At 38.1% G+C, this 21,207-nt stretch overlaps 1 protein-coding gene across 1 annotated transcript; it reads right to left on the minus strand.

Annotated features, from left to right (window-relative positions):
• Positions 1-128: 128 nt before the first annotated feature.
• On the minus strand, positions 129-21,072 carry BBS7 (Bardet-Biedl syndrome 7). Its single transcript, XM_052814397.1, has 19 exons — positions 20,925-21,072; positions 20,489-20,554; positions 19,698-19,760; positions 18,687-18,862; positions 17,882-18,068; positions 17,088-17,160; positions 16,026-16,142; positions 13,904-14,034; positions 13,078-13,162; positions 11,322-11,424; positions 10,555-10,747; positions 8,951-9,025; positions 7,974-8,039; positions 5,682-5,821; positions 4,504-4,668; positions 3,321-3,430; positions 3,111-3,214; positions 1,453-1,576; positions 129-439 (listed from the first exon to the last, which is right to left on the minus strand). The coding sequence occupies exons 1-19, from the start codon at positions 20,958-20,960 to the stop codon at positions 303-305; spliced, it is 2,151 nt and encodes a 716-aa protein (XP_052670357.1). The 5' UTR covers positions 20,961-21,072; the 3' UTR covers positions 129-302.
• Between the last annotated feature and the right edge of the window lie 135 nt (positions 21,073-21,207).

A 21,207-nucleotide genomic window follows, 5' to 3' on the forward strand; every position in this document is an offset into this window, starting at 1 on the left:
TCTTGAAGAGTAGGGAAAACATTTGTGCAAAAAGGGTATTTGGTATTTACACCTGATTTGCGTTTTCTTTAGCTATGAAGAACATTATGTACAGAGAAACTCGGCGCACGCTCAACACAGACAACAGCTTATATGAACCAAAGTTGACTGCTGTATTCAGTATGACAATAAATATGAACAAAACCTAAGAACTAACAGTACAACAAAAGAGTAAAAGTGGGTTTTGTTTTGTTTTCTTAAAGATATTGAACTGCCTTGATTTAAAAAGAAAAAAAAAGAAAAATTACTCTGCTTCTTCCTTGTCAGGCTGCAGCCTCAAAAAAAGCGATTAGTCCATCTTCATCACAGCCATCCAGAATTTCCAGAAGAAGAGGAACTTTAGTTTTCACATTGGTGCCTTTAAATTTAAATTTATCTATGAAGAGATCTGTGATCATACCTGCAAAAGTAAAACCCCAGGACTTATTATTAGCCTTGTTTTCATTGTGAGGTGCCTCTACTTTTAACTCATCATTATGTACCAACCATTCTAGTTGATTCTGGGTTTAGAGACAAGACTCGTTTTAAATTTCCCATTTTAAACAATTATTTACTGTTAAACAAACCCAAAACGCTGTTAGAACAGCCCAGATTCCAGCTTCATTCCAACATGTGTATTTCTGCCTTAGAATTACCCACATCTGAAACACTGAAGAGAGAGGAACTACCACAGGATGGTTGACGAGGACTCTGCTTAAGCTGTATATACATAGGCTTATTAAAGCTGGTGTCTGGCAGAGATTCTCTGAGCTGAAAGCTGCACAGGGAACACCACAGAAGGCTACATAACTTCCTTCACTAAATTAGTTCATCTTCTACGAGTCTCCCTTCCCACCCCATGTGCACTTTTCTGTTTTTCTGATGTTTTGCAAAACTTAACCACTCAGAATTTAATCACTTATTTAACTTGTATCCATTCTGAATTTGAATACGATCCTTAATCATGTCCATAAAGACAAGGATCACCCGAATGTAAGAAGCTGTCTGTTAAACAAAAAGTAGAAAAGTCACTTGCAAATAATACTGGTATTTTCATTCTCTGTGATACGCTTGTGACGCCAAATCAATTTTGGAAGTTCTCAGGTGAAAATTCTTGCAAACTTTTAGAGAGTTACTCAAAGTTTGTAGTAGCATACAAGCCATTTTCAGTTATGTGCTAGGTTTTACTGCCTCACCTTTAACTTCAGATCTTTATGATCAAAACCGCTGTGTAAACATGCAGCCTCGGCTGTATGACCAAACAGACATACATACTTAACATACCTATTGTTGTCCTGAAGCTACCCAAGTGTACCCACCTACCAAATTATTTCAATTCTGCTAATACTGACTTTGTAACTACTTCAGTTATGTCCAGCATGCTCTCTGGACATTGAGTTGCATGTAAATAAAAAGTTGAATTGATCGACAAACCATAAAGTCTCTCGAGATGTGCAGGTTGTCTCTTGTATTCCTCAAGCAGCTGATCTGCCTCTTCCAAAATGCTGCGGTATTTTGGTAGCAGGAAGTCCACATTTCCTTCATGAACTTGTAATTCCTCAAAGACATTTTAAATCATAAGAATTAACAGCAGTTAAGGATCATAGGAGAATAAAAGTAAGAAGAAATTAAGCTTGGTCCGACAGGATGAAGTACTTCAGAGACAAGACAATCCCGTTCTAAACTAGCAAGAGTGATTTTCAAAGCGCCTCGTTTTCTAGTCTTCTAATGAAATGCCAGGTGTTTCTTGTCACTTCATAGACTAGATTCTCCAAATCCTGTGTATTACAGTTTCCAGCTCCGAGTACTGCCTGAACAGGATCACGCCACAGCCCAGACCCTACAGAATCGAGTCTAATGAAGGCTCAAAGCCTTCACCACATCTTCATTTTTAGAGTAAGTAAATTCCTAAAAAGTGTAGCACATGCTGAAGTCTGAATGTAAAAGTAAACTCTGAAAGTATCACTCAATTCGTAACAGCAAAAGGGTTTAAAGACCTCTTCTAAAATGCCCCAGTCTACCGTCAGACCAATTTAAGATGGTCGATAGTATAGAACTTTTATCCCCCACAGAAGGACTGTTCTTTTCTAGATGGAAGGTAATTATGCTATGCATCATGAGTCTGCTGGGATAAGAGCTTTCATCAATCATCAGATTATTTTACTGCCTGAGAATAAGTTATTATCCAAAAAATGAATGACCAAAAAATTTGTCATAAAAGATTTGTCAGAGAAGATTTTCTGCCTAAAAAAAAAGCCTAAAGCAAGCAAGATGCGCAACATCATTATTATTGCACAAACATAACATGCATTAAGAATAAATTCTCTATTATTCTCTACGTCCCCTGTTTGCCAAATCAAGCCCAAGTAAAATACTTTTAGTGATAATAAAGATGCACGCTATTCTCATTGGTAGTCAGTTTTTCTACTAACTAAAGAGTTCTAACAAGTATTTGATTCCCCCAAAGGACAAGAGACAGTTGGTTGTCCATTTTCATCTGCCCTGCCCCTCAAAAAAAACCCCAAAAAACCCATACCAAAAGAGATGATGGCAAGTTTTTGACAGTAAAATGCTGGTTGTTGGAAGAAGTCCAAAAACTGAGACAAGCTGCCTAACTGGTACCTCCCAAAGACTAACTGCTGAGGAGGGTATTAAGCAAAAGAATAATAAGCAGATAATTCAGAAATTATGACACACTGGGATGAAATTCCAAAGCAAGGAAGTCACATCTGGCCTGGATGATCATCCCCAGATCTAAAAAACTTTTAAAGGTTAGTGGAAAGAGACAAAGAAGGAACTGGAAAATAACAGCAGGCAAAAAGAGAACATTAGATGATAAAGCTGGCTGCCTTCTACTGTCCGATTTAAGCATCCTCAACATCAGTCAGTAATCCCACGTTATTCACTAGTTACATAGTACAAATGGGAATTTTACTTGAAGAAGTCTGTCTCCTAGATAATTAAAATACATGTCCTGGGAATAGCAAGAGAACAGATACCAGTATGACACACATCTGACTTGAGCCCTACAGCTTGGTATCTGACAACGTAATCCCCCATAAAAATCCTTCCACAGGAGTTCAGATACTTACTCTCAAAGCATCTATTAAGTGAACCTTCTTGGCCAACAGCTGCTGATACTCTAATTTAGGGTGGATAAGCTTTAATGTGTGCCTCACAGATTCTTCATTTATGTCTGGTAGGGAGTAAAAAAAACCCAACAAGCAAATGAATACTACATATTCCGTTTATAAGAATATAAAATGAAGTCAAGGACAACAAAATAGAGAAGAAAGTTTTACCATATGATATGTTGAGATTAATCTTCCTTTTAGTAGCCTCTTTGGAAAGCACATCTTTTAGGATGGATATTGTAGAAATGTTGTCAGACATAAAACATCCCTCACCTTTTCTATAAAGGAAGAAAAACTTTAAATGAACAAACTTAAACACCCATGCATGCACTAGATTTGTCCCTATGCTAAAATAGAAGGCCTGTAAAAACAATTCTTGACATATCAGGTGGCTGTATACACACCTATGCTATTCCCTCCTTTCCTATTCCCAGTGTAATCCCGGTGTCAGAAAACAGTTTGTTCCAGTAAATAAGATAAAGCAGTATACACAAATGCCAGGTATACACAAAGCAGTTATCTTTATCGTATGGCACTAAGGTTATACAACTAAGATTTCTGACTGTATTCATTCCTCCTAAGTTTTATCATTACCTTGAAGCCAAAGAGCAAGCTTCAATACCAGAAGGGAGAAGAAAACACTCTCCCCTTCCGCCCCCCAAAACCCACCACCACCAACTTTCTACATTATGAGTAGACAACACATATGGTAGGCTGGGAGCAGGCTGGAATCTGTATAATTACAACACTTCATTTTTCCCCACTTAACAGTTCCATTTTCAGGTGGATGTACATAATTTGCTGAAGGAAGACATAACTAATTGATTTGAGAACAGAGTATTAAACACAGAAATAATATTTGCCTAATACAAGTTGCAGAAAAAGGTTTTCAGTTTAATGCTTATTCACATTTTTGTTTGCATGAGTATTAAATGCCTTTTAAATTATTTCTGCTTGTCAATACAAAAAAAAAGGAAGTTAGAAAACAATAAGCATTACAAAATAACTTCACTATATTAGTTAGCTAGGTTCTTTAAATCCTAAAAGCAAGCCATCATCCTAAAAATATATCAAAGCTTTCCTCCCTGGCAATTTTGGTTTTTGGACCAACTTCAAGAAAAACTCTATTCAAGTTACAGATTGCATTATTACTGGATAGTGCTCACCCCGGTCATGTTTGACAGTCCTTTTTAAGAGAGATTGCTGTTCTCTTTAATGGGAGTTTTGATGGGGCTGGGGGTGGAGAAGTGAACAGTAGTATGTGCATGAAACGGTACTTGCAGAATGGTCAAGAATGAAAAAGACAAAAGCCCCAGCATAGTCACATTGCGCTTTAGTAACTGTATTTTACCTGTAAGTACTTTCAAGCTGGGTACCCAGGAAGGTGTTCTGAAAATAAAAGGTGATACTTTCTCCAGCGGGAGTCTTTTCAGGCACCTCAGGCAAGCAAAACACAACCCACGAGTGAATTTCAGCAAAACTGAACTGGCCTTTAAGCGTCAGTGTATTCATGGGTCTATGATGTTATGAAATTAAAAAAAGAAAAAAAAAGTTAATAGTTATGAAGGAGGGGCACTGCCAGCGCACTTGTTATCCACATGAAAAAAGTTTAGCTCCACATGGTGATTTCCTTTTGATCAACACCCTGTAAAAAGTCAGGTATCTTGCTAAGTAGTTACGTACTGCAGATTACAGCTACTTTTCTGTATTTTGAGACAAAAAGCTATGCGTACATTCAAATTTTATCTCATAGTAGGCATGAGTAAAATGAGGCAGAACTGGATTAAGAAACTGGTTGGAAGTTTTTGACATACCCTGTTTCAAGTTGTTAAAACCTGAAACTTATGACAAAGGTAAATAACTGACAACACCGCAAATATGACTAAGAGCCTCAACAGTCTCCCATGCAATAAACCACAGGCATAACATTTATAATTAAGAACGAGGGAGCTCATTTGCACACTGAAGCATTTGCACATAAAAGCATTTGGTATCATTCCTTCAATCTTTCAGTTTTGTTTTGAAGCAAGCAATACCTTGGTGGCAAGACAAGATGATTTTTCCCCACTCTCAGTTAACAAGTAGAAATTGCATAAAGTACTAGGTTCCTAACAGAAAGATAAGGGGGGGAAGAAAGTCTTGGCTCAGTTTTGGAGCCAAATTAGCTATGGGAAAGAATTACATTAAAAGGGTGGAGGGGAGAATGAGGCTGAAACTGAAAAGACTGCGGTTGCTAACACAGGAGAGTTTCCTTTCTACCACACCCTCAGCTGTACCAACACATGGGGCTGCACTACAACCCAGGTCAGTAAAATGAAAAATAACCTGAAAACAAGGATAAAGAATGGCAAGGAAAGCGGGAACCCATTAAATCTGCATTTTCTGTCAGAAAACCCATAAAATGGAACTACAGGCTCAAAATTTAGAAATGTAGAAATGACATACTTAAGTTTATAGAGTAAACGTTGTTTCAACTGGATTGTGTCAGTTTTTCATGAGAAAAAGTAATTGATTTTTCTTTGCAAATACCTGTCATGGTCAATAGAATGAGTTCTCTGATGAAGCGAAAGTGGTTTAATTTGATATTGATGAACTTGGCAGGTTTTTGGTTGAATTCTTGGAGTTACATATGCTTGAAGGGTCCCGTACTGTCCTTCAATCGATCGAACCTGCAGAAATAAAAGCAGAATCCACAAAAAGAACAAAAGGAAAAAGATTAATTTACCACGATTTGGAAAATCAGTGCGAATTCAAAATATGTTAAAGAAAGACTGTAGGACTTCAAGAATATTTAGAGTACTTTATTTATTTGATAGTGCCACTATAAAAATGGGGCAGATCAAGAATGTTTTAAAACTAGATGAAGTAGTGTCCAATGAAGTGCTGCTGTATTAGGTGAATGAAATATTAAGAAAGCAAAACCTGCTAATTTACTTTCTGATCAGTTAAAATAAAAAGTCTGTAACTTGCTTCTAATTCTTCAGTGGCCCTATTACTTTTTTTTTTTTTTTAATTAAGGAAAAAATACATTCTGTAGCAGCTGGCAGCAAAGAATAGATCAAAGACTTTAAGAGAGTAAGTACACTGAATTTCAAAATATGTGTTCATCTCTTCGTAACGATCAAAGTTCTTCCTGAGCTATTTTAGGAAACGTAAGAGGCCAGATTTAAGTTCAAGTCTCAGAACACACAACAAGCAGGACGTACAAACACATTCAAGACACAGTAGGCACTCTCCACTCCTGGGGACGCAGCAATGCATCAATCACTTCTCTGCTGAGACCAGTTACACAGACTGCACTAAGAAGTCTGCCACTCGCACAGAATTGACAACACACAGGAGTGTCCCACCTATAGCACCAACGTGGCCATGAAAGTAGGCCAAAGAGCTACTGAAACAGCTTTATACAAACAAAAGAGCAGACTGGAGTTCAAGTACAGGTTTGCTTTATAACCTTATGTCCCCTATTTTATAGGGTCTCAGAACTCAAAAAGCAGTGTTTTGCAGCAAGACATCCACTTTAATGTTTTTAATAAAGTAAGTTCTCTTTGGAAATAAAATCACCAAGACTTAAAAGTTGTATGGTCTGCATGTGCATAGACAAAATACAAAAAGAGAACGAACTCCACGTGGCAGGTGTAAAATCACTAGACACCCTCAATGTATTGCAGTGAGGTGGCAGTAGAACCTGTGCAGATTGAATCCATCACCTCAGGATCCAAACGCAGGAATGATGGTACAGTGTTTTGATGACACACTGCACCATGATGGCGCACAACAGCAAGTTTGTAAGTGTTTTTAGTGGGAAAGTAAAAAAACCCCTCTTTTTGTGTATCACGAATGCATTTCATTCATTTTTCTTGTGTTGTTTACTCTTTACCTAGTATTTTCAATATTAAAGGTGGCCAGGGTCATACCCCTAAATTAAAATAAGAGAACTGAGACACAGGGAGATAAAGTAACCTACTCAGAACCAATAAGCACACTAATAGCATTTCTTAAGAAGGGGACCTGGGAAATAAGAGTCTTTAATTCTGCGCACTAGGTCCATTATTGCAACCTCACCAAAAAACAGACAACCACCCCCAGCTTCCCCACATTTGATACATCTTATGCAGGCTTAAATTTCTAATGATAATCTTTTGACTGCGAGTTTTACATAAATAAACACTATCAGATTTGGGGGCTGCAGTGTTAGGTGAATACACAAAGAGAAAACCTAGAGCCTGTGTGCATGTTGAGGATTTTCCTCATCATAATTTCCTTCATTACTTCCCCTGGTGGTAGCCACAAAATGCGTGAATTTGGTGGATCGTTAAAAATAAACCCCCAAACACCCACATGCCTCTAGTATAACAAGCATGGAATGACCGGATTTGCTTCCTCTCCAACATACAAATCCAGTCTATACTCCCTGGTTACTTCCCAGTGTAACTTCCTTCAAACATTTCCGATGACAAACAGTGCCAGAGCTTTCTTTCCCACGCCTCTCTCCACTTTAAGTTCCACACACTGTCTCCAGAATCAAGTATTTTCACAGTCTGTGATTTCCCCACTGTTTTCATCTTAGGGACACCCGAGAAGGACCCCAGGCTCTCCTCTGAAGTAACACATTGTTAGAAGCCTTTAGAAACCCTACAGGCAACTATAAAGGAACACAAGTCCTAGATTAGAAGGTTCTCAGGAAACAACCAGCAGTAGAAACTGGACTTGATCATTCACTCTGGCTAAGCCATCAGTCCAGGTAGAGATCTCTCCATTCCTAAGCAGACATCTACATAACCATTAGTTTATTATGGAAAATATTTTGGAACATTTTACCTTAAGTTCAAGTCTCGTAGTATTTGCTTGGCATCGGTAAGTTGCAAGAAGAAAGTTGCTATTTGGCTGTAAACAGTAAAAAAACAGAAAAATAATACAAAACAGGTCTGTGGATTCGCAAAAGTTCTACTGGTCTGTTTGAACTGTAGACATGTACAGTAAAGTTTTTGCTATTTATGTACAGCTATTTTACAACAGTTAAATACAAAAAAGTAATCTTTGGTTCCCCTGAATATTCCAATTAATTTTAATTATGGTGGAATTCAAAAAAATTCTCTATATGAAGAGAAATCAACTGAAGCCTCTTATACTCTTTAATACCACCATAAAAATTACATAGGTATCTACTTTTCATCTGAAGAATGCATGTCAGCCTGCCCTACTCATTTGCAATATTAGTCCAACATCCGAAAACTAAAGTAACATACGTAGGGAAAACACACCCCCCAAAAAGCTAAATTAATCATCATAAATGACAAGAAACTTAAAAGTTGATTTCTGAAAGCTCCAGGGTAGACCAATGATGTGCAAATTTAGTTCTTAAAATTAAAATACTTAGAGGACCGTTACAAGGAAAAAGACTTTACAGAAGATTTTCATAATGCTAGGGTAGTTTCTGGATTTTGCCCCTGGCCCTAAGCATCATTAGTAATTCTGTAAGTATTTAAGTTTATACTTATTATTCCAGAGAAAAAGAGCAATACTGAATGCATCTCTCACATTCCTGATCAGGCAGGAAAAAAAGCAAGAGAGCAGTTGTGTATATTTAGCTTTGCCTTATGTTAGGACCTGCCACTAACTCCTAATTCTGCAGTATCTCTAATGAAGCTGAGCTCTCCAAAATTAACAAATGAGTTAGTTTAACTCAATATATTTAAAATTACAAAAATATAAATCCAAATTCTATTTTTAATATACAGTATTAAGAGATTTCATCATGCAATCTCAATAAATATAATCTCTTTTGTTTCACTTACCTCAGAATCACAGCTGCTAAAACTAACAACAGCAGAATTTTTATCCACATCCAGCAAGTCTATTGGGACATCACTCTGCAGAACATATGAGGAAGGAAAAATAAAGAGCTTAAGTTCCTGAGTAGCTTCTAATGCATTTATCCTCTAACTGTCATCAATTATTTTAATAAGGGAGAGGCAATGATTGCTTCTTCCAAGAGGTAAAAGCCTAACAGACACGCAGCTTAGTACTTAATCCTGGAGTAACATGATGATCTTTCTCTTATTCTTTTACGGAGTCCTGAACTCTTGTGTGGCTGGCTTACAACAACTTCAGTATAAGATGTGTAACTACCTCTCAGACATGAAAGTCTATTCACGTCTTTCAGACACAAAAGCATACTTCATTCATATGCATGAAGTAGGTTAATGATTGAAGTGTTTCCCTACTTTAATAGGGGGATTACAATATTAATTCAAGAAACCAAGGATCATATTACATAATTATTAATGATCCTTTTACTTCCAGTAACGCTTCTGACACAGACCACTTCTTATCTAGATGTGTTTTCACTGGAATTAAAATTAAATCTAACACTGTTTTAAAAATGAGATTACAGGATATTAGAATGATTAATTACTGGATTTGGTACCGCTTTATAACTTCACAGAAGTATCAGGAAACATTGATAAATAAGCAACATACTTCCTAAAAAAAAAATTTTTTTAAAGTTTTATTGTTTTCTCACAGCAGAGGAATACCAGATACTGCTTTATATTTCTTTAAAGAAAAAGCCATGACTTCTAAACGCTACATTAAGTTCAGGACTAGATTAAACAATTTCATTATTCCTCACTTAGCTATGAAAACAGCAGATACTATAGAGCTGCATATTAGCTGTAGCTTAGCATTGCTCCAATAACACCCTTAATAAAAATAAGATTTTTATTAAGAAGTGAAAAATAAAATCCGACAGCAGTTCTCTTCCACCTGTTATGGCAAATTCACCTCACGAATCCCACCTTGTCAAATTTTTCTTCCCATGCATATCCCAAAGGAAGGTAATTCAGTACCACTACTCTTTCTGACTACCAAAGATAACATTAATTTCAGCTGATGCAGTAGGAGGACTAACAAATGAAGGTTGCTCTACTTGGCAGGAGTATTTATCACCAATTGCACACAAATCAGATGCTGTTCCACACTGGAAGTGCACAGGTGGCCCGTACCATTCTAAAATTAATATTCCAATACAGAGGGTACTTAACTGGTGAGTGAGAACCTGCACCTCATTTAAGATTTACTGAGTTAATTGCTGTTTAAATAAGGAGGGACATTCAAAAGCAAACACAAAAGTTACACAGAAACCTCCTAGTAGAGCAGGCATTTTGGTAATGTTGCTATGTTCAGTAAAGGTTTAAGTTGTATCTGTTCCCTAACAAGCATTTACCACAGTTACTTCAACGTTGCAAGGCTATACGCTTCAATTCCCTCTTAAAACAATTCAGATATTTAAAACCCCATATACTTAAGATATTATAACTCAGCTTCTTTTTAAACTAGAAAGTCTCTGAATGTTTTATTTAGATATCAAGAAAGCCAACAAGAACAAAACCACACTCACCTGTACCAGGACATTATCTATAGCTGTCTGCACCTCCAAGATGAGGCTGTAGCTAGCATCATCCTTATTTAATGTAAACTTATCATTCACACTAAATGCAGGTACTGATGAAACAGCAGTACTGGATTGAGAAGACTGCTGGTATTTTTCACGTTCCTGAAGTACTTTAATCTGTAAGTGTTCCAATTCATTCCTAGAAAAGGGAAACCACATATAATGTCTTAAAAAAAAAACAAAAACAAAAGCTACCCTAGAAATTAAGTAGATTAAGCTTGCAAGGCAATCACGTTTATCTTCTGTCCACAATTTTCCAACCAGAAATAGCTGGTGACTCCCCTTCCACATACGTAACAAAGACAAAATATAAACTGTATCACATGAAAATGTGGATTCTATTGTACCTTGCCAAAAGAGATTTCTATGAGTCATAGGAAAGGACAACTTTTTTCCTTCAAGAGTACAACGCATTTTGAATTATGTGCTAGTGACTACTTTCCTCCCATCATTTAGAAGACACAAGCAGCATGGAAGAAGGGAATCTTATCTTGCTGATACTGAGGAAGGCAGCATTAAGACATCATCATGTGAAGGCAAGATAGAAAAAGACTGTGAAATGAGGCTGCTATTAATTTCTACTGTGAAAAGGCTTGATTCTACTTCTAGATACATTAACGATACAGAAAATCCACTGAGATAGGAAGGAAAGATGACATTTCAGCTTTTAACATTTCAATTCTTCCATTTAAATTTCTTTCTAGTGCAATTACCTTAAGGATGAAATCTTGCTCTGCATTTCTTGACTTAATTTTAGTTCTTCACCTGATCCACCTTCTCTATGGACAGGTTCTGTAGTCAGTCCTGTCAGCCAGCCTAAACCAATATATGAAGTTTTTATTCCTTATAAGCTATAAAGAAAAGTCTACACTCAGCTTTTGTATGTGTGGAATGATGTTTGTTCCAGATACTGGGTAGAGAGAATCAAGACTTTAATTTAATACTTGCTTTGGAGGATTAATCTAAAGACTGAGCATGATTTTTTACGGGTTTCATTCTTAACTTACAGATTGGAAAACATTACTTATTCTTTTTCATGCAGTACTTTGAGCAATAAATCCCTCTGCAACAGTTTTTAACCTAGCGCTTACATTTTTCCCACCTCTGTTTCTCTGACAAAAATGTGTTTGTAACAAACTGTATGTTGCACAGTGTGCTTTGAGATTGAATGCTGCCAGTTGAAAAGGGAAAAAAAAAGTCATCTTTTTGTTTACTTAATTATATTTACTTATAAAAAAGCAAATACTCATTGATTATATCCTGACACCTCAGGTACAATATGCAGACTTGAGGGGCTGTTTAGAGCTCTAGTTACCTCACCTAATGCATGCAAACAGTATGATGGTGTTATTATAAAATGCACCATAAAAGCTGACGTCCACAATCTTTCACACTCCTTAGCTATCTACTTCAAGTACCAAGAAAGCCCAATAATGGAGCATGAACTTTAAAAAAATCCACAGAAATCCTATGCTGCCAGGCTTCAAATGTAACTTTTACTGCTCTAAGCACTACTTCTCCTGATCTGCCAAAATCTGCCAAACTCAGTTGACTGCACATCCTGCCAGAGTTTACCTTTGAAAACCCACAGCAGAACATGGGCTCTCACTTTTTTCTTTCTTCCATGATTCACGGATCTTTATAACATTCCCACTAAAAGAAGCCACAAATTACTTTGGCCACAGTATTGTTGCAGCCTATCATACCAAAACAATTCATATCAGGTGAGGTACGAGTCCTTTAATCATCTAAAGACTATTTAAAAGAGGTACTTGAACACCATTACTTCTCAATAACTGACCAGAGAATTGTATCTTGCCAAATACATGATTTTGAATAGGAGAGGTTTCAGTAGGCTCATTTTTTAGCTCATCTACGCAAAGATGGAGAATTAGCAATATTTTAGCTCCCAGCAGTTAACGTATGCAGCATGTTTATCGTGGCCTCTGTGACAGTCAGGCCAATAGCTTGAATCCTACAGAGGGGCTGCTGAGACGCCTCACATGGGGAAGCTTTACTTTCTACTAAAAGCAAAATCAACCCCATTTAAAGCCATATGAAGCTGAAAAAGAAGCAAACTATAAAAAAGATGGGAAAACAAAAAAAAGATATGCATGTCTGTCAATATTTTTAATTAAAAAAAAATCATAAATAATTCCTTCGGACATAATGTATTCATTATTTCATCACAGTTAGGCAGCAGTCTACACCAGAGAATAACCAGCCGCTGTGTTACACAGTGGAACACATTATGAATATCTTAAAATATAAAAACATAGCTTAAGTGTAGGAAACATTTTTTTGAAGTGTAAATATTAAATTACAAGAGATCTTTTCCACAAAACATTATCCTGCTTCCAACCAAAACAAAAATTTTAAGAGATGCAAGCTGCACTAACAACATAGCCTGCTTAATTTTTATCACATCACCATATGTGACATTTAATGAGTAAATAATATGAAGCTTACCTGAATATGTGGATGCTAAAATTTCATCATACCCATCTTTTCCTACACAGCCACCCTGGATTGATGCAATGCTCTCCGATAAAGCCTTCAAATAAATACATTCAAGCAGAGGGAAATATCATTTTAGAAGTTTGGGTTTTTTGTGGGGGTTTTAAGGGTTGCGCTCTTCCTCTTACCTGCATCACAAAATACCTACATAGATGGACAACATCTAGACCTAGAAAAGAGTAAGCTAGCTGATGACCATCACAGCTATATCGGGGGGTTTTAACAAACACATTCCGATTCTACTCTGCATAACAAAGACATTAAAAAGGAGTTTAAAGCAAAACACTGATGGACAGTATTTTTCCAGCAGGAATTAGCAATCTGACTGAAGGCTGAAATAATCACTATGGATCAAATCTACTATTTTAAACAATTTATAACCGAAGTAATTATGCTCAGTAAAGTCCTGACAGCTTACATTTATCATTTTGCATGTAAAACACAGACCACACACAACACGGGGTTGTTTTTTCACTGAGAGAGAAGCACTGTATTAGGTTTCACCCAGTAGAGACTTCAGTAGTCAACAGAGCTGGAACTTTAACATACCCTTTACACTATTTTGATATTTGCTCAAATCAGGACTATTTCACTTTCTGGTTCTTAAATATTAGGATACTGCTTTGAAGTTCATATTGTCAACATTACAGAGCTCATCAAATTAAAACCCATACATTTTAGTAGTAATGATCTTGTAAATACTTTAAGTTTTGAAATACAGATTTTTTTTTTTAATTCATTTTTCTAGCAAAGAAGAGTATGATGAATGTGGGCTTACATGATCATATCGAAGGACAGGATCATCTGCACTCTCAAAATTATAGATTTCTAGCACTCCATCATCTCGTCCAACGAGTAATTCTTTAACTCCATCTCCCAGAATGTCAAAACTATCAATACATAAAATACCTAATGAAAAAAAAACCAAAACCGTTTACTTCATCTTCATTCATTTATGACACAATAATACACAGGCCACATTCAGTTACATAAAAAGAGATTCTTGGTCGGCTTTTAAGGTTTCATTAATGCTATTTCTGGATGAGTCCACTAGAGGGCTGAAGTCCCTCACCTGTGCCTGAGGTTCAAGATTGTACAGTGGGTTTTACAGCAACTAATTCCAAACCAAAACCACTACAGCCCCCTTGGTGAAAAGCACTGAACAGAGACCCTTTCTGATGTTCAAACAGCTAACTTTCGAGGGGTTTAACCCTCACTCGTCAAACAATTCCCCAGATTAACTATCTGTCTGTCCACACTACTGTAACTTTGCCAGCTGAAGAAGCAAGCATTCTTTGTTTCCTATAACTGACTTACTTAAAGCTACTAGTAAATGGACTGACTGCTATGAATTCTGGCTAAGGTTGACAGAAGGAGGGTTCTGACTCGTGCCAGACCTGGACTAGGTACTGTTACTTGACACCTTGCTGGACAAACCCACTACTAGCACTTGTGGAACCAGCCTATGACAACTAATCACATTTGGGCAGGAAAGAGAGTTAGGGTCTAGAAGGAAAAAGCAGTGAGAGAGTTTGTACAAGAATTAATATGAGTAACGAGATGGAATTTAACTTTTATGACTACTTCGTATGAAGAGTAAGGACATACTAGGAACCATTTTAAGAAACTAATTTAGCAATAGCTTTTATGAGATAATTAAATTTAAAAAAAGAAAAAAAAATACTCTATTCTTGGTCTTCTCCTTAACAAAGGAGTGTGGGCTAACAGATGCTGCAGAAGCAGCATACGAAGGCTGGTATGTTTCCCAAACAGGGAAAGTGTCCTACTGTGCTCTGATCAGTTAAGCCTCATTTGTGGAGCTTTAATGAAAGCTTTATTCCATCTTCAGACAAAAACCCTTATAATAGCTTTTTTTTAAAAAAAAGAAGAAAAAAAAGTCTTGCAGAGAAGATGCTAATCTTTCCTCTGAAGAGACTTTAAGACCACTGAACATCTGAAAAATCTGGCAGGTATATTTGCACTTAGAAATAATCACCAAAATGATAAAAATCTCAAGTAATCGTATGTGAATCAACACTGTTTTACAAATGCCACTTTAAAAATACTGTAAAACAAAAGTATGCTAAAGTACTGGAAATAATATGAACAGAAAACCCAAAGCAAGACAAACTGATTAGAATTATTTGTAAGAAAATCAGAAGAATGAAAGAGACCTTACTCATATTAGTATCACATACTGGCATAATTACAATATGCCTCCAAAGTATCTATGAATAAGATTTCCTGATTATTATACTCGTAATTGTCGTGGTTTAACCCCAGCCAGCAACTAAACACCACGCAGCCGCTCACTCACTCCCCCCCACCCAGTGGGATGGGGGAGAAAATCGGGAAAAGAAGCAAAACCCGTGGGTTGAGATAAGAATGGTTTAATAGAACAGGAAAGAAGAAACTAATAATGATAATGATAACACTAATAAAATGACAACAGTAATAACGAAAGGATTGGAATGTACAAATGATGCGCAGTGCAATTGCTCACCACTCGCCGACTGACACCCAGCTAGCCCCCGAGAGGCGATTCCCCCGCCCGCCCCTTCCCAATTCCTATACTAAATGGGACATCACATGGTATGGAATACCCCGTTGGCCAGTTTGGGTCAGGTGCCCTGGCTGTGTCCTGTGCCAACTTCTTGTGCCCCTCCAGCTTTCTCGCTGGCTGGGCATGAGAAGCTGAAAAATCCTTGACTTTAGTCTAAACACTACTGAGCAACAACTGAAAACATCAGTGTTATCAACATTCTTCGCATACTGAACTCAAAACATAGCACTGTACCAGCTACTAGGAAGACAGTTAACTCTATCCCAGCTGAAACCAGGACAGTAATAAAGCCTCAGATATGCTGGAAAACTAAAGAGGGAGAGATTGAGACACATACCTCCTCTCTTTTTTTCATTTCCAATTTCCCACTTAGATACAGGCTTGGAACCAGTAATCTGGGTAAGACCCAGTTTACCATCAGAAGTTCCATATACAATTTCTTCTCCAGAATCACCTAAACACATAAACTGCATTTAGAATTGATAAAATCAAGTACACCAATTTAAAAGATTTGAAAGTATTGTGTAGTTACACTCTACAGCCTGAGGGAAAAAGAAAATACTAACACTAGTGTTGTGTAACAGAACTGTCAGGCTTTACAAACAAAAACAAATACATGAAAACTGCACCTGTTCTGATAAGTTCTTCATAGCTATCACTCTTCTGTGTATGAATGCCCCCCTGCAGTGGAGTTCTGCCTAAACACCATTCATAATCCAATACTTTGAATTACAGCAAAGATAGGCTATTAAACTGCCTTTACAGAAGAGGAACAAAGAGATTCATTCAGAACACACATCCAATAGTGAATGTTGTGCCAAGACATAAGCAAGAACGAGCAACTTTTCCAAACCAACTCTCAATGTCACTGTCACACCACCTAACCGAAACTAAATTAAGCACCAGATCAACACACTAAAGCGATTTCTATTAGGTTAGAACAGATTAGCAAGAAGGATGATCAAACTATTTTAAGCTTGATCCTTCCACAGTCTTAAACTTATGTGAGCTCTACTCTATATTGTCATCCATCCACGGACGGATGCAACTAGCAATTCTAGTTATGGAAATCCATGTGTAAGAGAAACCCAAACCCAGAACTTTGACAAGGCCCCCAAAAGTCCAGTTTGTATTTACACAATGAGACCACCTTACATCTCACTGCTCTTGTAAGAGGCTTTCAATTAAATGTGAATATCATTTAGAGCTAATACAGTTATATGTGTGTATGTATTTATTTGTAGGTAAGAAATGACTTCACATAGTCAGCTCTCTGCTGCATTTTTAACATCAGCTTAAAAATCAAGGCAAAATGTAATTAACAAATACAAGCAATAAAATCTTAAAAATATAGTAAAATAACATTATTTAGATATGTGTATATTCAAAATCTTGTTACCCCCATTTCCATTGTTTAGAGCAAGAACAGTAGGTGGTCCAGGAACTTCTACTTCATACAGTAAATCAGACCCCTAAAGACAAAGAGAACTATCTTGAATGAGTTTTGTAAAAAACAAAACAAAACAAAACAAAACACAAACCAAACAAAACCACACCAACCAAAACAAACAAACCCCAAAACACCAACCACAAAATAAACCATAACAAAATGCCACAAACATAAGGACAAAATTATTATGAATAACAGTAACAGATATGGTTCACTTATGCAAACTCCCAATACCTATGGGAGAACCATTTCTAAGCCAAAACAGGGCAAAGTTTATATAAATAAAATATAGGAGTCTTGAAATGTGTTATTATTAAAAATAATCTTTGAATTTATCTGGTAAATAAGGTTGTTAAACCACTTAATATCACTCAGACTTGCTGTAACAGTAATTTGTGAGAGCAAGAATTTCCAAACTGATAAAGACTTACACATTTAATTCCCTTATGTGAGCACTTTTTGTTAGAAGGGACCAATTTGTTATCTACTTCCACCTATGAATTCCAAATCTTATTTATAATGGTTTTATTAATCATCATTTTGCAAGTTGATAATCATGATTTTCTTTAGGGGAAAAAAAAAAAGAAAAAAAGGACCAGCATTATAAGCAGTAATGCTACCAAGTAAGATATAATATGCTTATCCTTACGATGCTCAAGCCATGCAGATATGCTGATTGCCTTAAGAATTACTCCAGTTCTATGGCATCAATACATAAAACATAAACAAGCAAGTATTTTAACCTGTAAAACTCTGAGGACTCTATCCTGACATGCAAGTACCGGTGTAATGCAATTCACTTTATCTACAGGAAGGCAGAGAACATCATTGATTTTATCTCCCGATAAGTAGTAGTTCTGGTCTTTGCAGTCGCAGTAATGGTTATAGATATAGCTTGCACAAAGAAAGAGATCTGCTCCTGAAATATGCCTGAGAAAAAGAAAACACTTCCTATAGCATTCTCCCAGTATAGTTGCAGTGATAGTCTTTTAGCCCTACTATATGCATGCACTACTGCTTACAGATTCAAGGCATTAGTGGGCCCCACAAGCTGCTCCAGCTATTAAAAAAAGTTTCTTATGAATGCTAAACCCACATGATTTCTACAGCTCTCAAATTTCCTATTTTGTCTTCACGTAAAATCCTAAAAATACCTTTATAGAAATGTCATTAATATATTTTGATTATATTAATTCTTCTCAAGCCAGTTTATATGTGGCAGCATCTCACAACACGATCCAAAAAGAAAAATAAAAAATTTGTTCCTGTTCTGCTACAGGAAGGGTATATGGACATCATACGCTATGGCAATAACCCCTGCTCTGCTCACCGGCCTTTGCACCAATGTGAGTGCCTCCAGACCCCTCCCAAGCTCCCCTGCACTTTCTAAACCTCACCTAAGTTCCTTCCTACAAGTCACGGCACAAGCTAAAGCTGGTCTGGCGCTTAGTGTTCCCTACAAGCACACAATACAGTAAAAAATTACTTCATAAAATCATAAACTAACAATCTGCTATGCCTATGAAAAATGCAAAATACCATACATACATAGCTTTGATGCTTTCAGTGAGGTTAGTTTCAAATGAAAGAAACTGCTTCCCTCTTTTTGTGAAACCTCTAACTTCTGATCCTGTAGCCACAAAAATTTTCTCTTGTGGTGTATTGAGAGCTCCTCCCAACTCCAATCTTGCAATTTTTTGGCCTGGCAGTGTTTTGAACACTGGCTGTAAATAGAAAAGCAATTTTCATCATAAAAGTATCGTATTTATGGTAATCCTTTAACATAAAGGATAATAAATTTGTTTTACAATTTCTGGCAAAACTAAGGATACTACGGATTATATGCAGACAAAAATAATCTGTGCGTTTCTCTTCAGAATCACAAAGCAATCAAGTATTTCATAAGTCAATAAACATAAAAAGCCATAATATAATAAATTAAGACTTTATTATTTCAGTGTTATTCATCCATAGGAAAATTTCAGCACTGCTAGTAGCTATTTTTTGGTTGTTTTTTTTTTTTAAAAGAACACACATATTCCCTCCCTCCCTCTTACATGTTGCATTCTTATTCCAGAAGACTACTTAGATTTCTTTGCATCGCTATAGAGTCCTTATGAGCTGGCTACAAACTTCCTCAAGGGGAAAAAAAAAAAAAAAAGATAAGTTTTTATTAAACTGGGCGTAAGTCTAGGCTCATAAAAAGCAATCTGCTTGTCAAAATCCCTTAAGGTGACTGACTTCATGAATCACTGCAGGTTTTTCTCCAGTCACAGTAGCTGAGTATGCGTACAGGCTTAAGCCCAACTGAACTGCAAAGCAAAAGGTGTTAAACTGACATTTTTGTGATGATATGCACTAGTGTCTGACTCTACAACTGTGGAGGACCATGTGCTCGTCCAGGCATGAAATCAGCACGCCCTCATCACGGCCAGGTACAGCTCTACCCGGACACCTTCCACAGGTATCTTATTTCCCATGTCAATAAAAACAGACTTTCAAAGTTCATTAGGAAGAGTTTTTAAAAAACAAAAATTTAAATGGAACATTTCCACTTACCACAGCTTCTCCTTTTTTTATGCCAAAACATGTAATGACCCCATCTTGATCTCCAACAACCACCTTCGAAAGTATAAAACATAATTATTTTTTATTACATGCGTAATTGTATTTTAAAATAATGCTTTTCCTATATTAATCATATTTGCCTGTATTTAAGTACTTTAAAGTCTACAGTACTTAATTTACACAGCTGGATGTAGAAAAGCTAGATAAACCACTACAGTGAGGACACTAAAGTCTAAGAGTAATTTAAGCGATAGCATTTACAATCCTTTTTCTGCTTCTCGGTGTAAACGCCAGCAACTATTGGGCAGAACACTCCAGAAAGATGTATTTGGGAATAGTTGTATTTTCATATTGAGAATTTATTACTGAAACAAAAAATGCACCATTATTTCTACTGAGTTTTCCTAAGTTTCCTTAGCTTGGACTTGTATTAAGGAAAATTTAAAAAGAGAAGTATTTCATCTATACGAGGCGTTAGCAAAACAGAAATAGAGAGATACGGAGGAGCTTCCTTGCGGTTTCAGCAATGCCTTAAGTTTTGAAAACGATTCCGTATCGGTTCTTGAAGTTTTCCAGAAACAAATCCAGCCTTCCCTATTTTTGCAAAAGTTGTCCAGAAAGTTCCAAGACCTTGGTTCCAAAGTTTTTTCCCCTCGGACGTACTAACACCTGAAGAAACTCAAGAGGTGACTACTACTCGTGTTACCACGGTACACTCCACGGCCAGAGAGCAAGTCAGCGGGAGCCGGCGGAGCCGGCTCTGCCTTGCCGACAGCCGCTACCTTCTGCGTCGCCTTTCTCCCCGAGGCGGGAAGAAGCCTCATCGTCTTCTGGGCTGTCACTCCCACCTGTGGGAAGACACGATCTTTAACCGACGGCCTTTCGGGGACCGGGAGCCCAGCGCAGGGCGGCGGGAGCGGCAGGGGCCCGGCTCTGCAGCCCCGCACCCGCCGGCCCCGCGGCCCGAAGCGGGAGGCCTGCCCGGCCCCGGCCCCACCGGGAGGCCCTTCCCGAGCCGGTCCCGCCACCGAGAGCCTCCTTCGGGCTTCTCACCGGCCCCGCCGCCCTCGCGTGGGGCCGCCGGACGGCTCCCCCCTCACCCACCGACCGCCTCGCCCCGCGGGCCCCGGCCGCCCCCTGCTCGCCCAAGCCGCCGGCTGCCTGTCCGGCCGCCCCCCGGGGTGGAAGGAGCGGAAGGTGGAGGCAGCCCGGGCCCACCTGCAGGTAGTCCACGCGGGCCAGGGTGAGCTCCATAAGGCCGGCGGGGAGCGGATCCCACCCGCGGCCGCTGCCTCAGCGCTGCCACAGGCTCCCGTTACCGCGGCAACCTCAGGCGGCGGCCCGCATCGCCCCGAGGCGGCTTCCCATTGGCTAGGCCTGACGGCGAGGAGGCGGGCCCGCAGCGAGCCGCGCGCCGCCATTGGACACCGTCTGCCGGAGGAGACCGGGGCCGGGCTCTCGGCAGCCGTCTGGCGGCCTGAGGAGAGGCTTGAGGCGAGGC

Source organism: Harpia harpyja, chromosome 2 (assembly GCF_026419915.1).
Source record: "Harpia harpyja isolate bHarHar1 chromosome 2, bHarHar1 primary haplotype, whole genome shotgun sequence".
NCBI classification, from domain to species: domain Eukaryota; kingdom Metazoa; phylum Chordata; class Aves; order Accipitriformes; family Accipitridae; genus Harpia; species Harpia harpyja.